The following is a 13,539-nucleotide window of genomic DNA, read 5'->3' as shown; positions in this document are numbered from 1 at the left end:
AAAAAATGCATGTTGGTTGCAAGATGGTTTAGGAATTGGATTTATGGTTCAGAAAGCCACATGCTACTCTACAACTATGCTACTTCTCTGTCTGCACATTATCCCAGACACACACACTGTAAATCAGACTTCTGGAACCTGAACCTGAAACTCACCATGAGGAAGGAGTAGCCAATCCACAAGCTGCGCCAGCCTGCAGGACACTGTGGGATGGTGATGTCCTGACTGTGCACTGCTATTGCAACTGATGGAGCTTCACACACTGAGCAGCGGCTGATGTATGGTTTTATGCCGCCCTGCTCGACAGGCATCATAGGAAGCGGGGCAGTTGTTGACAGCCAGTAGGATTTGTCATTTCTGCTGGCGTAGTAACAAATGTCTCCTGGATTGCAGTAGAGGAAGGGCATGGTGCTGAACTTTGAGAGGCAGGAGCCTGCCAAACCTCGAAAAAACAGAAAATACAAACACTTTATAAAAATTACAGGAATTTCTGGCTCCTTTGAAGAAAAATGTAAAGAAATTAAATCACTAAATATCACACAAGTGAAAAAAAAAATCAAGCTATTACATATTATATAAATATATAAATTTACGAACTTGTCATGTATAATAAGAAGATGGTATTTTTTTCTTCTTTGAAAGGTTCTGTCTGTGTGGTACACTTTAAATCTGCTAAATAAAACTATTTAAAGTAATCTGACAGAATCTGTTGGTCAACATTTTAAAAGCAGCCTTAAAATAATCAAGAGGTTCATTTCTATCATGCAACACCATCAGGAAGTTACAAATAGTGAAACATTGCTTCTGCGTGACAGTGACCACAAACATGCAGCCGCAGTTGTAAAGAACAACATTCAGCACGAAGAAGCAAGTAAAACTTTAACACACATTAACACATGTAGAGTAATTTTCACACTTAGGATGACTTACCAAGGTCCTGGTTGTGGGCCTTTTCCTGGCCCTCGAGGTACAGCAAGCTGTAGCCATCCCACAGTTTAGCCATACCCACGGGACACATGGGTATCTGATCGGACTGACTGTGTTTCACCAGCAAGTAACCCACACTGACACTGCGGCCAGGCATGCCAGGTAAACCGGAAATTCCCGGGTTACCGTGGTGACCTAATGAGGAATGAGGAGTTCATTCGGTGGTCTTATAACCTACTGAGGTGATGCATTCACATACTCAGTATACCTGAATCATTCAGTATTTCATATATGGCCTCAAGACCTGTTAACTATCTACTCTATGATATTACGATAATCCAATCAGACATTTGACATTTTTTCACTAAATCAACACTCACACAATGTTATAGTTCACACCTACTTTAAATCTTTTAATCCAGGTTTTATTAAGCTAATTCCAAAATATCAGAGTATCAGACGCACCTTCCATGCCCTGTAGACCAGGGTGGCCAATTTGTCCACCTTCGCCACGCAATCCAGGGATTCCCGGTCTACCACTGATCCCTGGCATTCCTTTTTGTCCAATGGGTCCCACGAACCCTGTACAGAAACAATATCTATATGTATTAATTGGGCCCGACAATTTTTAGGAATGGTCAACAGCAAAAGTTTTACAATAACTAACCTTGATCTCCAGGAAGACCTTGTGCACCTGGGTCCCCTATATACCCCTTGGGACCTCGGATACCCTGTGGTCCAGGAAGTCCCCTCTCTCCTGGAATTCTGATGGAAACTGGAGGAGGACCCTGGTTTCCTGGAGGCCCAGGAAGACCTGGAAAACAGATCATATAACAGTGAAGACAAAAAGAAAACGAGCATACATGTACCCACACAGGGTATGATACCTAGAGGTCAGTCAGTATATTATGACTCTATAATTAACCTGGAAGTCCAGTGCTTCCTTTTGGACCGACTGGCCCTCTTTGTCCCTTTACACCAGTCTTGCCAGGTAATCCCATGAATCCTTGCTCTCCTTTCATTCCTGTAACAAAAAAAGCAGATGAAATTAATCATCATAATATGCCTTAGCAGGACCGTATGGGGCATCTTTGGCACAATCTTTTTGTAACTTAAGCTTCTTTGTGTGATTTTTAGGTAATTCAACAGTATTTCTTTGACCTAAATTACTAGTAAGAAGTCTACCGTCCCAAAAAACTGATAGTCATGTGAAAAAGAAACTTTTCACAGGAGTGCTGTGAGCACCATTACTGCTTCCATAGGAATTAGGAGGGTAAGTAGCAAATGCACTTGATTAACTGATCACCGGGGAGTGTGACCACCTCTAAAAAGCAGACATTTAGGCAGTTTGCTGGAATGGAGTTTGAGTTAACACAATCTTCCCAGGAGTGGGCATCCCTGCAACTTTATCCTGTTTCAGACTGTGCAATGCTTAGAGAAACTCCAAAAAAACAAGACTACATCTCAGACCTCATTTAGCAAGCTAAATGTTAAAGTTAATGGCAGAATAATTAGAAAAAGACTGCACTAGTATGACTTGTTTGGTTGCCAGAGAAAAATTATTTTCTCTAAGAACATCACCATATGACTTAGGTTTGCAAATTTACCTCTGAATGCACACAAGACTTCCGGAACAATGTCCTTTGGACAGCTAAACCCAAAGTGGAAGTGTTTGGCCATAATGCACGGCACCACATTTGGTGATAACCTAACCCAGCATATCAACAAACACCTCATACCCACTGTTAATCACAGTGGTGGAGGGGTGAGGATTTTGGCTTGTTTTGCAGCCATGACGCCCTGTTACTTTTCAGTCACTGAACTCCTCTGTGTACCAAAGTATTCTAGAGTCCAATGTGATGCCATCCGCCTACCAGCTAAAACTTGGTTGAAAGTGGGACATGCAATAGGACAATATCCCAAGCAAACCAGTAAAGCTACAGCAGAATAACTAAAAAAAAGAAAGAAAAGAATCAAGGTGATAAGTTGGCAACACAAATGGAGAGCTTTGCATTAATGAATACCTGCAAACCTGAATGAACTGAAGCAACGTAAAGAAGAAGGGGCCAAAAGTCATCCACAGCAATGTGTGAGACTGATATAGTTGCACAGACAAAACTGTACTGTTGTGACAAACTCTAGAAATTAAATAATACTGTTGCAATTCCATTAGCTGATTATTTGACCATGTACACTCATGCAGTACTAATTTAAACACAGTTAAATGTTTTAATTTAATCCGTACCTTTCTTCCCAGAAATACCATTTGACCCTATGTATCCAACTGGACCTTGATCTCCTTTAATTCCTTTCCTTCCTGGGAATCCAGGAAAGCCATTTATTCCTGTTACACCCTGCTCTCCTGGGGGAGCGTCCACACCAGAAAGACCTCTGTTTCCAGTGAAACCTGGAAAATACGTCAATACGGGTTAATAAATACAGATAAATTGAAGACAAAGCATCCCAGTGTACTGGTGTGAAATAACAATGGTTTCCTTTCACAAAACTGAATCTTTTTTACCTTGGTATCCTTTAGGTCCAGCAAAGCCAGAGTCCCCAAGGGGTCCCCTTCTGTCTGAGTTCCCATTTAATCCTGGGGGGCCACGGAATCCTGGTGGGCCAGGTTGTCCTTGATCACCTGAATGGATGAAACATGGGATTGTGTCAGCTTTAAGAAAGTTGAATTGTATTACAAATGGGTCTTATTAATGCATGGCGGTAGAGACTAACCATGAGGTCCCTGGAAGCCTTTCGAACCCAGTGCACCTGGAGAACCTGGCTGGTTATTAGGGTCACCGCTGTCTCCCTTCTGTCCTTTAATTCCCGTCTCCCCAGCAGGTCCAGTGATGTTTGGACCTGATGGAAAAAGCCAGGAAATGTGGGGTTACTAAAGTTTTTGCAACACAGAAAAAGCAAGACATATCTTTCATTCTGTTTAGGCTGGATTTAATTGTTGCTTTAATGTCTATGAATACACAACCAATGAAAGACAAAGACACATTTTGATATTATGTTTAGAGTCTAACCCCCAGCTTGTGATGCTATTTTTTGCTATTTTGGATGTTCTTTATCCACTATCCTTTGTGTATCTGAAGTAGTGGTTGACCTTTATTTTGAAATATTAGTGGTATATTCCAGTAGAGGTATTATACTCTATATGTTTTAGGATTGCACACATGGAAAAAATGTCCATGAATTCTTGGAAAATAGTACCTGGTGTTCCAGTGAAACCCTTCTGCCCTTTCAATCCATCTAATCCATCAAGACCTTTTGGGCCAGGAAGACCTGTACACATTTTCATAGTACAGAATAATATTGGAGAAAACAGGCATGTAGTTTGAAGAGAAAGAACAGGACAGTTATCTGACCTTTGACACCCCGGAAGCCAGGAATGCCTGGTTGGCCCTCTTGCCCAGGAGAGCCTGGAAGGCCCTTTTGACCTTGATTACCAGACGTTCCCTTCTGCCCATCCGATCCTATGAAATATATACATGTAAATGCAGTGTCATGCATATATAATATCTAGCATTCAAAACTGTACAATTAAGTGGTCAGTGTGAGTGTGTGTTCTACCTGGAAATCCTGGTAATCCCAGAATGCCTGCCTCTCCCTTCATGCCTTTAATACCTTCAAAGCCAGGTATACCTCTGTCCCCAGTCGTTCCAGTTAGTCCTGTCTGGCCTTTAAGAGGGATATTAAATCATTTAATTTCAGACCATCACTAGTTAACAATTGCTAATCAAAACAAGAAAAGAAGAAATTTGATGAGCTACAGTTTGTACCTGGCTCTCCTATAAATCCATCCTCTCCTCTCAATCCAGGAACTCCAGGAAGGTCTATACGAGGGCCTTTCTCACCTGTGAAATTTATTACAATTTAACACCACATACAAATTTCCCTCATGATCATTATAATCAGTGTTTAAATCTCAGAATGTCTGAAATTAAAGTTCCTGGTTGTACCTCTGTCTCCCTTCCTTCCTGTTTCACCCGATGAGCCATAGGCACCAGGACTCCCTTTAGTTCCCTAAAAAAGTTATATGTGGACAATTAAAAACACATGCGCACACAGGAATGATGTCTGCGAGAAAAGAAACGCGCTGAACATGCAGGTAAAAAAATGAATTTTTACAGACGAAGCTGAAAATATAAATTTAGGATTTAAAGAAGTTCTCAAACCATTCAGGAAGGGAAGATAGAGAAAGAAATTGTAAAGATCAGAGGGTCAAGATACATAACTAGACTTTATCCTGGATCAGTTTATCCTGAATCACTTTACACCTGTTTTTTTATATTGCACTCCAATAGTATCCTTGAGCCTCACTGTCTCTAAATCACACTCAATTATATAAAACTTTTAAACAATATTTTTCTTTGAAAAAGTACTACTTCTATAGGAAGTTTAGGGAACTTTAGCTTTTAGCTGCTTACTGCTCCACTATATCCACCTACTAGAATCTAGCTGCACCTGTCTGCTGTTTAGCACTGATGTGGTGGGAGTGGGGGGTGTTCTGTGGCTACATAGAGCTAAAACACAGACATAGAGCTTGATCGTGTTACTGTGAAGTAAAATCTTTATATACAGGGAGTGCAGAATTATTAGGCAAGTTGTATTTTTGAGGAATAATGTTATTATTGAACAACAACCATGTTCTCAATGAACCCAAAAAACCCATTAATATCAAAGCTGAATGTTTTTGGAAGTAGTTTTTAGTTTGTTTTTAGTTTTAGCTATTTTAGGGGGATATCTGTGTGTGCAGGTGACTATTACTGTGCATAATTATTAGGCAACTTAACAAAAAACAAATATATACCCATTTCAATTATTGATTTTTACCAGTGAAACCAATATAACATCTCCACATTCACAAATATACATTTCTGACATTCAAAACAAAACAAAAACAAATCAGCGACCAATATAGCCACCTTTCTTTGCAAGGACACTCAAAAGCCTGCCATCCATGGATTCTGTCAGTGTTTTGATCTGTTCACCATCAACATTGCGTGCAGCAGCAACCACAGCCTCCCAGACACTGTTCAGAGAGGTGTACTGTTTTCCCTCCTTGTAAATCTCACATTTGATGATGGACCACAGGTTCTCAATGGGGTTCAGATCAGGTGAACAAGGAGGCCATGTCATTAGTTTTTCTTCTTTTATACCCTTTCTTGCCAGCCACGCTGTGGAGTACTTGGACGCGTGTGATGGAGCATTGTCCTGCATGAAAATCATGTTTTTCTTGAAGGATGCAAACTTCTTCCTGTACCACTGCTTGAAGAAGGTGTCTTCCAGAAACTGGCAGTAGGACTGGGAGTTGAGCTTGACTCCATCCTCAACCCGAAAAGGCCCCACAAGCTCATCTTTGATGATACCAGCCCAAACCAGTACTCCACCTCCACCTTGCTGGCGTCTGAGTCGGACTGGAGCTCTCTGCCCTTTACCAATCCAGCCACGGGCCCATCCATCTGGCCCATCAAGACTCACTCTCATTTCATCAGTCCATAAAACCTTAGAAAAACCAGTCTTGAGATATTTCTTGGCCCAGTCTTGACGTTTCAGCTTGTGTGTCTTGTTCAGTGGTGGTCGTCTTTCAGCCTTTCTTACCTTGGCCATGTCTCTGAGTATTGCACACCTTGTGCTTTTGGGCACTCCAGTGATGTTGCAGCTCTGAAATATGGCCAAACTGGTGGCAAGTGGCATCTTGGCAGCTGCACGCTTGACTTTTCTCAGTTCATGGGGAGTTATTTTGCGCCTTGGTTTTTCCACACGCTTCTTGCGACCCTGTTGACTATTTTGAATGAAACGCTTGATTGTTCGATGATCACGCTTCAGAAGCTTTGCAATTTTGAGACTGCTGCATCCCTCTGCAAGATATCTCACTATTTGTGACTTTTCTGAGCCTGTCAAGTCCTTCTTTTGACCCATTTTGCCAAAGGAAAGGACGTTGCCTAATAATTATGCACACCTGATATAGGGTGTTGATGTCATTAGACCACACCCCTTCTCATTACAGAGATGCACATCACCTAATATGCTTCATTGGTAGTAGGCTTTCGAGCCTATACAGCTTGGAGTAAGACAACATGCATGAAGAGGATGATGTGGACAAAATACTCATTTGCCTAATAATTCTGCACTCCCTGTAGGGACTGGCTTCAGCACTACTGATGGTAGGTGCATTGTCTGCTAGCAAATGCTGCTAGCACTAGCCGTGGTGAAAACAGTGCATGATGAGCTGAACGGGCCTTTTACATCACCTGTACACTAGTGCAAGGGGATAATTTTTTTAGAGCCAGGGATGCTAGTATTAAGTCTGCAGTTTCAAACTTTTTTTCACAACTTAGATGAGCGCAGGAAATATAAGCGAGTTTAACAAAGGCATACTTATAGAATGTTCATGTACAGCACTAGCAAAGTGTAAGGTGCACGGGATAGATGTCTCATAGAGATAAAGTTGGACATTCCAATAAGTCAGTTACTTCAGCTGACTTGCTTTAGAGCCTTCCTCAAGTGAGTATTGGAAGACTTCCACATCTTGGTGCTGACTTCTTCACTCAGACCTGGATGTTGCCCCTTGATAACTGAATTACATTCATTTTATTGATAGTTTCACCTTTACACCATGCATTCCCCCGAAACCAGTAATTCCTCGGTTTCCAGTTATCCCTGGCATTCCTTTGATTCCTGGTAGCCCCTGTGGACCTGGATCTCCTTGATATCCTTTCTCATTGCTGGGGTCCCCGGGGAAACCATGGGTTCCCTCCTCCCCCGGCACACCGGGAAAACCCTTAGAGCCTTTGGAAAAGAGTAAGATGTGCCAAAGTTAGGGGTGAGAGAGCAGAGGAACTGAGACAAAAGGAGGAAATGAATTTTGATTTGAGCTTCACACCTCTTGCCCCAATGAAACCTTGATTTCCTACAGGTCCACCCTCTCCCTTGAGTCCTTTCATTTCAACAAGCATCTGTGGAGGAACTTTTGGTTTCTCCCCAGGAGGACCTGTCAGACCACGATCACCTAGCAGACAGTTGTGGTCAGTTGTTGAGTTTTTGTCCAGTTTCAAAACAGCTCAAGGAATCTACAGGTGCCAGTCTCACCTTTTTCTCCACCTTGGCCTTTTATTCCTTTTAGGCCTACTTCACCTTGCAGTCCCGACTCTCCTTTCAGTCCACTGTGGCCCTTCAATCCGAGATCACCACTACGACCCTCAAAACCTGACATGCCATGTGACCCTTTGTATCCTTAAAATGGAGGAACCACAGAACATTTTGACAAATGGTGGGCATGTTCACATAATTTATTTTGTATTTCTTTATGGTCTTAAGCATTTGATTAATTAAGAAACAAACCCTTCATTCCTGGAACGCCAGGGCGTCCATTTAAACCGGGAAATCCTGAATCACCAGGTGGACCACTCTCTCCGATGACGCCATCATTTCCAAATTCCCCTGGGATACCTTTTAAACCAATAGGTCCTGGAGGACCTGGGTCTCCTTCATTTCCCCTCTCTCCAGTTAAACCTAGACAACAAGACATAAGAGGGATGTCAGACATAAATGTGAAGATTTGTGGAAATGTACACCTGTGTGTATATTCTTCTAACCTGGGTGTCCAACTGCACCATGTAGCCCTCGGGGACCTGTCCTCCCAGGATCACCAGGATAGCCAAAATTGCCATCTGGTCCAGGCTTTCCTTCCTCCCCCAGCAGCCCTGGAGGGCCAAACTTACCCTTTAAGCCAGTCATACCAGGCATGCCACCCATTCCTGGAGAAGTAGATGGATATAAACCATGAATCATACCTATCAAATTAGGGATTTGAAAAAATGAAAAAGAGAAACTGCTTACCTGGATAACCTGGTTCTCCTTGTTCTCCCGATAGGCCTTTAAACCCTCGAAGTCCAGGCAGTCCTGGGTCTCCAGGTGATCCAGGCATTGCATCCAAGATTTCTCCATGAACACCCTTTTCACCCTGTGTTCCATGCCGACCAGACATACCGGATGAGCCGGCCACTCCTACGGAGCCTTTACTGCCTGGGATTCCCAAGTCTCCACGAGGGCCTGTAAAACCTGTTTAAAGAACCAACAAAAGAAAATATAGACTAAAGATAATATTTCAACCAACAATTAGAACAGTTCTATCTACAGGACTATTGCACAGTTGGGGCCAGATTTACTAAACGGGGAAAATTAGCATGATGCTACAGTACAATCTCAAAAAAAAGGGCTGATGGGAGTGCAAAGGTCTGCAGATGATCTCCTAAAAATGCACAAATTAATAAAGTCATAGCAAGTTCATCAACAGCAACCAACACAATGAACAAAAAGCAGCTCAAATTAGTGGGTCAAAAACCTGATAAGAGAAAAGGTTCAAAGAAACTAAAAGACTGACACTATGCCTCTTAAGGAAGTACCAACAGTAGCCTTTTAACACCAAAAGAAGGTTTTGTGCAAGTGTATACTGTTACTAAAACTGGCCCTTGGGATTTTCTTATCAGTCTTCACCTGGTGGTCCAGGGGGGCCACCAATGCCTTGATCTCCTAATTCTCCTTTCGTTCCCCTTACTCCATAGAAACCCTGTGGTCCTTTTTGGCCAGGAAGACCTGTTGGATTGAGGGTAAAAGAAGGTATCAAAACATAGTTCCCCTGCAAGGAACAAAGCATAGCATCAGGGTCTTGATATTTTACCTTTAACTCCTGATAATCCAGTAGGCCCTGGAAGTCCAGGTGATCCAGGAGGTCCTACAAATGTATCGCAAGGGCCTGAGAAGAAAATAACAAACACGATATTCAGGACAAGATTTTAAATGTGCGTCAAAGTGTTTGGAAAGAACTACTTTGGTGAAGGTGAACTTTTACTGCTGCCCAGCGTGAACGGTTTTGAGAAAGTGACATTATCTTTATCCTTACATTAGCTGGTGTCTGGACACACTGAAATATTTTAAACATTTCATAATTCATCATGCATCCCAAACAAATAACCTAGAAGCAAAGCACAACAGAGTAGTCACAATCGAAGCAATAAGGTGAAAACGTTGTTATGCCAGCTACCTGTTACATCCACCTGTCCTTCTCCTCCTGTCAGACTACAGCCGCCTTTCAGTTGCAAATGAGGGAGAATGAAAGAGAGAGGCATTCGAAATAAGAGTTATTCAAAAGCACAAGCATTATCTCAAACAAGCTCGGCTGCAGCTGGTTTGAGAGATGGAGCTCCTGCAACAAAGAGATAGCACGAGGCAAAGGAAGAAAAGTCAATAAAATGGAAAACAATCTACATGCATCGTCCTCTTTTAAACACCGGCCATTAATCGTCATTCCCACTTGACTTCCTTGCATTAAGTGACAAAAGAGAATATTTTAAAAAAGACAAAATAAAATGTAATATTTAGTAGAGTGAAAATGAGTAAAATGCCTGTAAGGAGACAAAGCCTTAGAGGAGATATATGCAACACCACAAATAAGACAGAATAGAAGTAGGTAAGGAGGCAGCTCATTACCTGGACTGCCTGGTGTTCCTGGACTTCCATCATAGCCAGTGAGACCGTCGTCACCAGGTAAGCCACGCACACCTTTGACACCCTCAAGATTTAGACCTGGTTCTCCGCTCAACCCTACTGTGCCCGGTCGACCAGAAATACCTGGGAAACCTTTGTCCCCACGTTCTCCCCTGGGTCCTTCTCCCTATTTATATGGACCATCACAATCACTGCATTTTAAGATTGTTGGTACTCAAGCGAGGCAAGTAAAGGGAACAAATGAGCAACAAATAGTTTAGGATAAGATGCAAATCACAGAGTAGGAGACTTTTTTAAAGGTAAAGACAATGTGAAATAGTGATGGACTCACTGGAGAACCTCGGTTGCCAGGCAAACCAGCCTGACCGCTTCTGCCTGGAGCCCCAGGTGCTCCTGGCTCACCATCTTTTCCTAAATGTCCTGGGTCACCGTGATGTCCTGTTGGGAATACAAAGACATTGCCAGGCATGCAAACAACCACAAACACAAATAAACATGGTATTTCTTTTCTTGCTCACTTGTAACTCTACTGTTGATCTGAAATAAGACAAAAATAAGATAAGAGGCACCTTTCTCTTTGGCGATAGTTGTGTCCCCCTTACGACCTTTTGGGCCTGGCAAACCATCGAGCCCAGGAAATCCCTATAGCACAAGAGAACAAAGTGGAGGGGAATAAGGAGATGTTTGGGTTTTTTTTTTGTCTGTACAAGTAGAGTTTGTCTTTTTTTTTTATTTTGCCTTACTGCGAACCCTTCGTCTCCTTGGAGACCTGGATCTCCTGGATCACCTTCCTGACCAAACTCTCCAGTCATCCCCGGATCGCCAGGATCACCGGGACGGCCGAGTAAACCAGGTATAGCATTTACAACGTTGCACTGACATTCTCCATGATCACCTAAACGTACACAGGAGGAAATTGTTCTGATTAAATGACTGCTTTTTTATTTATTTAGAATATTAACAGTTTAGAAAACTACTACTTCACCTTTTGGTCCTTTGGAGCCTGCGTTTCCAGGCCTTCCTCTCTCACCTGGGGCTCCCTTGTGGTACTCTCCCCCTAAAGGCAAATAAAACTATAATACATAAAGATGTAACAGATTTTACAAACAGAGACAACAATAAAAGTAACCTGATTCCCTCACATGTCCCTTTTGGTCCAGGAGGGCCCATCTCCCCGCTGCGCCCCTTGACTCCCTGTGGTCCTGCACTGAGAGCAGGGCGTCCTGGTTCACCTTGTTGGCCCTTGTCTCCTTTATCTCCAGCAAAACCTTCTGGCCCGAACAAAACGAAGACTGATGGAAACAAACAACGTTTTCAGAAGTTATTTCTGTGGTTATAACAACAGTCCAGGAGTTTTGACATCGGCACACGCCTCCTATCACAGTGGTACAAATATAGTGTTAAAGTTGCTTAAATCAGGGGTGTCAGGCTCCAGACCTCAAGGGGAGGCGTCCTGCAGGTTTTAGATCTCACCCTGGGTCAACAAACCTGAATAAATGATTAGTTCATTACCAGCCTCTGGAGAACTTCAAGACACGCTGAGGAGGTAGTTTAGCCATTTAAATCAGCTGTGTTGCATTAAGGATACATCTGCAGGACACCGGCCCTCGAGGTCTCGAGTCTGACACCCCTGGCTTAAATCATTCCAATTTCTATTAACTTTGGAAAGTCAAACAAGGAATTCTCAACCTATAACATCAAATAGGGTTACCTAGTAGTTTCATATGTAAAAAAAAACAAAACAAAAAAAAACAACAGCTATTTTCCAAGTTTTAGTTTTAAGTATCAGGACATGATAAAAAGCAGGGCTTTCCAGATTGATTTATTGATTTATATACAACCAAAGATGAACAACAACATAGCATGTATTACAGAAAGCAAAAGCTGCTGTGTGAAGAACTAAGTACAACCTTACTGCCTCCATAGGAATTACAAAGGTAAGTAGTAGGCAGGAGCCAGCAAATTAACCCGAATGTCAGAATACAATGTTCAAAGAATCAAACAAACCCAAGAACTCAGCCTCCACAGACCTCAGTTAGCATGTTAGCCGTTAAAGTTCATGACAGTAGAATAAGAAAAAGACTGCAGGTTTCTTTGGGAGAGTTGCCAGGAGAATGCTTTTCTCTTTAAAAAGAGCATGGCCGCATGACTTTGGTTACCTTATCATTGGGTGTACTTCATCACACACTGCTTCTGTATTTTGGCTCAGTGAAAGAGACCTGGACTGCATGGCTATTTATATCTCTTGTCCTTCATCCGAAGCACTGAGACGATATCACTCATTTTGATTGACGCTACTTTTCAGAAGTGAGCACAGCAGGGCAGACAGTTTTCTGAAGTATGTAGTAGGAAACACTGTCATCAAAAGGCAAGTGGAGGTTAACCCATTCCCATCTTTTTCTGCTTAGGCTACGCCCAAGGGGAAAATGTGAGTCACCACAAAGTCACAAGTTAGGCAGATTTTGACAGATGGTTCCTCCACAGTGAAAACGCAACTCCAACAAGGCCTGGGAAACTAATACTACTACTGTAACTGGGTGAAGGTGAAGGTGGTAGAGGTGGAGTTTTTGGCCATTTTATTTCTCCATATGACGTGAAAAGGGAAACTACTTATGAGTCTTACAAACAACGTGTGACTCAAAAAGGCAAATGCTGATCTTTTACCACATCGGTAGAAACCTGGTGGTGCTTACTAGAGAGAACAGCAGCTGAAATGATAGTTTTATTTTTTACAGTTGTTGGGATAGAAGAAGGGAGTACACAGAAGATTATTACAAAGGCCCATAAGACCAGCTTCCTAAGTTTGTGTTTATTGATGTTAGTTATATCAAACTCCAGGCAACCGGCCAGGGTTTTTAACGTTTCCCACACTTTCCCGTCAAAACATAATAACAGAATCTTTGCCCCACATAGTTTTTTGGGATCTGTTCACATGATCCTTTTAAGGCCTGAACCATGAAATAATTGCCAGAAAATGCAGGCATTTTTTTTTTGCAATTTAGTCCTTAAAATCTATTGTGCTGTTTCTTTCGATTTTTCAGGGAGAAACAAAAATCACACTGATAATGTAAAAGCCTCAAAAGCTCATATATCAAATAT

At 42.2% G+C, this 13,539-nt stretch overlaps 1 protein-coding gene across 2 annotated transcripts in view; it reads right to left on the bottom strand.

Annotated features, from left to right (window-relative positions):
- The window catches only part of col4a2 (collagen, type IV, alpha 2), a 69,028-nt gene that overhangs the window by 1,692 nt on the left and 53,797 nt on the right, over nt 1-13,539 (bottom strand). Inside the window, exons 20-47 of one of the 2 annotated variants that reach the window (XM_082507262.1) lie at nt 11,583-11,732; nt 11,426-11,497; nt 11,184-11,335; nt 11,010-11,082; nt 10,772-10,878; nt 10,423-10,606; nt 9,977-10,021; nt 9,614-9,688; nt 9,430-9,528; nt 8,773-8,994; nt 8,529-8,690; nt 8,275-8,445; nt 8,023-8,166; nt 7,817-7,942; nt 7,541-7,722; nt 4,890-4,953; nt 4,710-4,784; nt 4,501-4,608; nt 4,296-4,403; nt 4,141-4,212; nt 3,658-3,783; nt 3,449-3,565; nt 3,173-3,334; nt 1,853-1,951; nt 1,595-1,741; nt 1,393-1,509; nt 931-1,122; nt 156-442 (exon numbers count right to left, since the gene is read on the bottom strand). In XM_082507262.1, coding sequence (XP_082363388.1) covers nt 156-442; nt 931-1,122; nt 1,393-1,509; nt 1,595-1,741; nt 1,853-1,951; nt 3,173-3,334; nt 3,449-3,565; nt 3,658-3,783; nt 4,141-4,212; nt 4,296-4,403; nt 4,501-4,608; nt 4,710-4,784; nt 4,890-4,953; nt 7,541-7,722; nt 7,817-7,942; nt 8,023-8,166; nt 8,275-8,445; nt 8,529-8,690; nt 8,773-8,994; nt 9,430-9,528; nt 9,614-9,688; nt 9,977-10,021; nt 10,423-10,606; nt 10,772-10,878; nt 11,010-11,082; nt 11,184-11,335; nt 11,426-11,497; nt 11,583-11,732 — 3,638 coding nt within the window. The remainder of the gene's footprint in view (nt 1-155; nt 443-930; nt 1,123-1,392; nt 1,510-1,594; nt 1,742-1,852; nt 1,952-3,172; nt 3,335-3,448; nt 3,566-3,657; nt 3,784-4,140; nt 4,213-4,295; nt 4,404-4,500; nt 4,609-4,709; nt 4,785-4,889; nt 4,954-7,540; nt 7,723-7,816; nt 7,943-8,022; nt 8,167-8,274; nt 8,446-8,528; nt 8,691-8,772; nt 8,995-9,429; nt 9,529-9,613; nt 9,689-9,976; nt 10,022-10,422; nt 10,607-10,771; nt 10,879-11,009; nt 11,083-11,183; nt 11,336-11,425; nt 11,498-11,582; nt 11,733-13,539) is intronic. The other variant, XM_082507263.1, reaches the window with a different exon arrangement.

Source organism: Aulonocara stuartgranti (genome assembly GCF_965226115.1).
Source record: "Aulonocara stuartgranti genome assembly, chromosome: 16".
Taxonomy (NCBI): domain Eukaryota; kingdom Metazoa; phylum Chordata; class Actinopteri; order Cichliformes; family Cichlidae; genus Aulonocara; species Aulonocara stuartgranti.
Note: the sequence above shows the minus strand (reverse complement) of the source record. Positions and strands in the feature narration are given on the sequence as shown.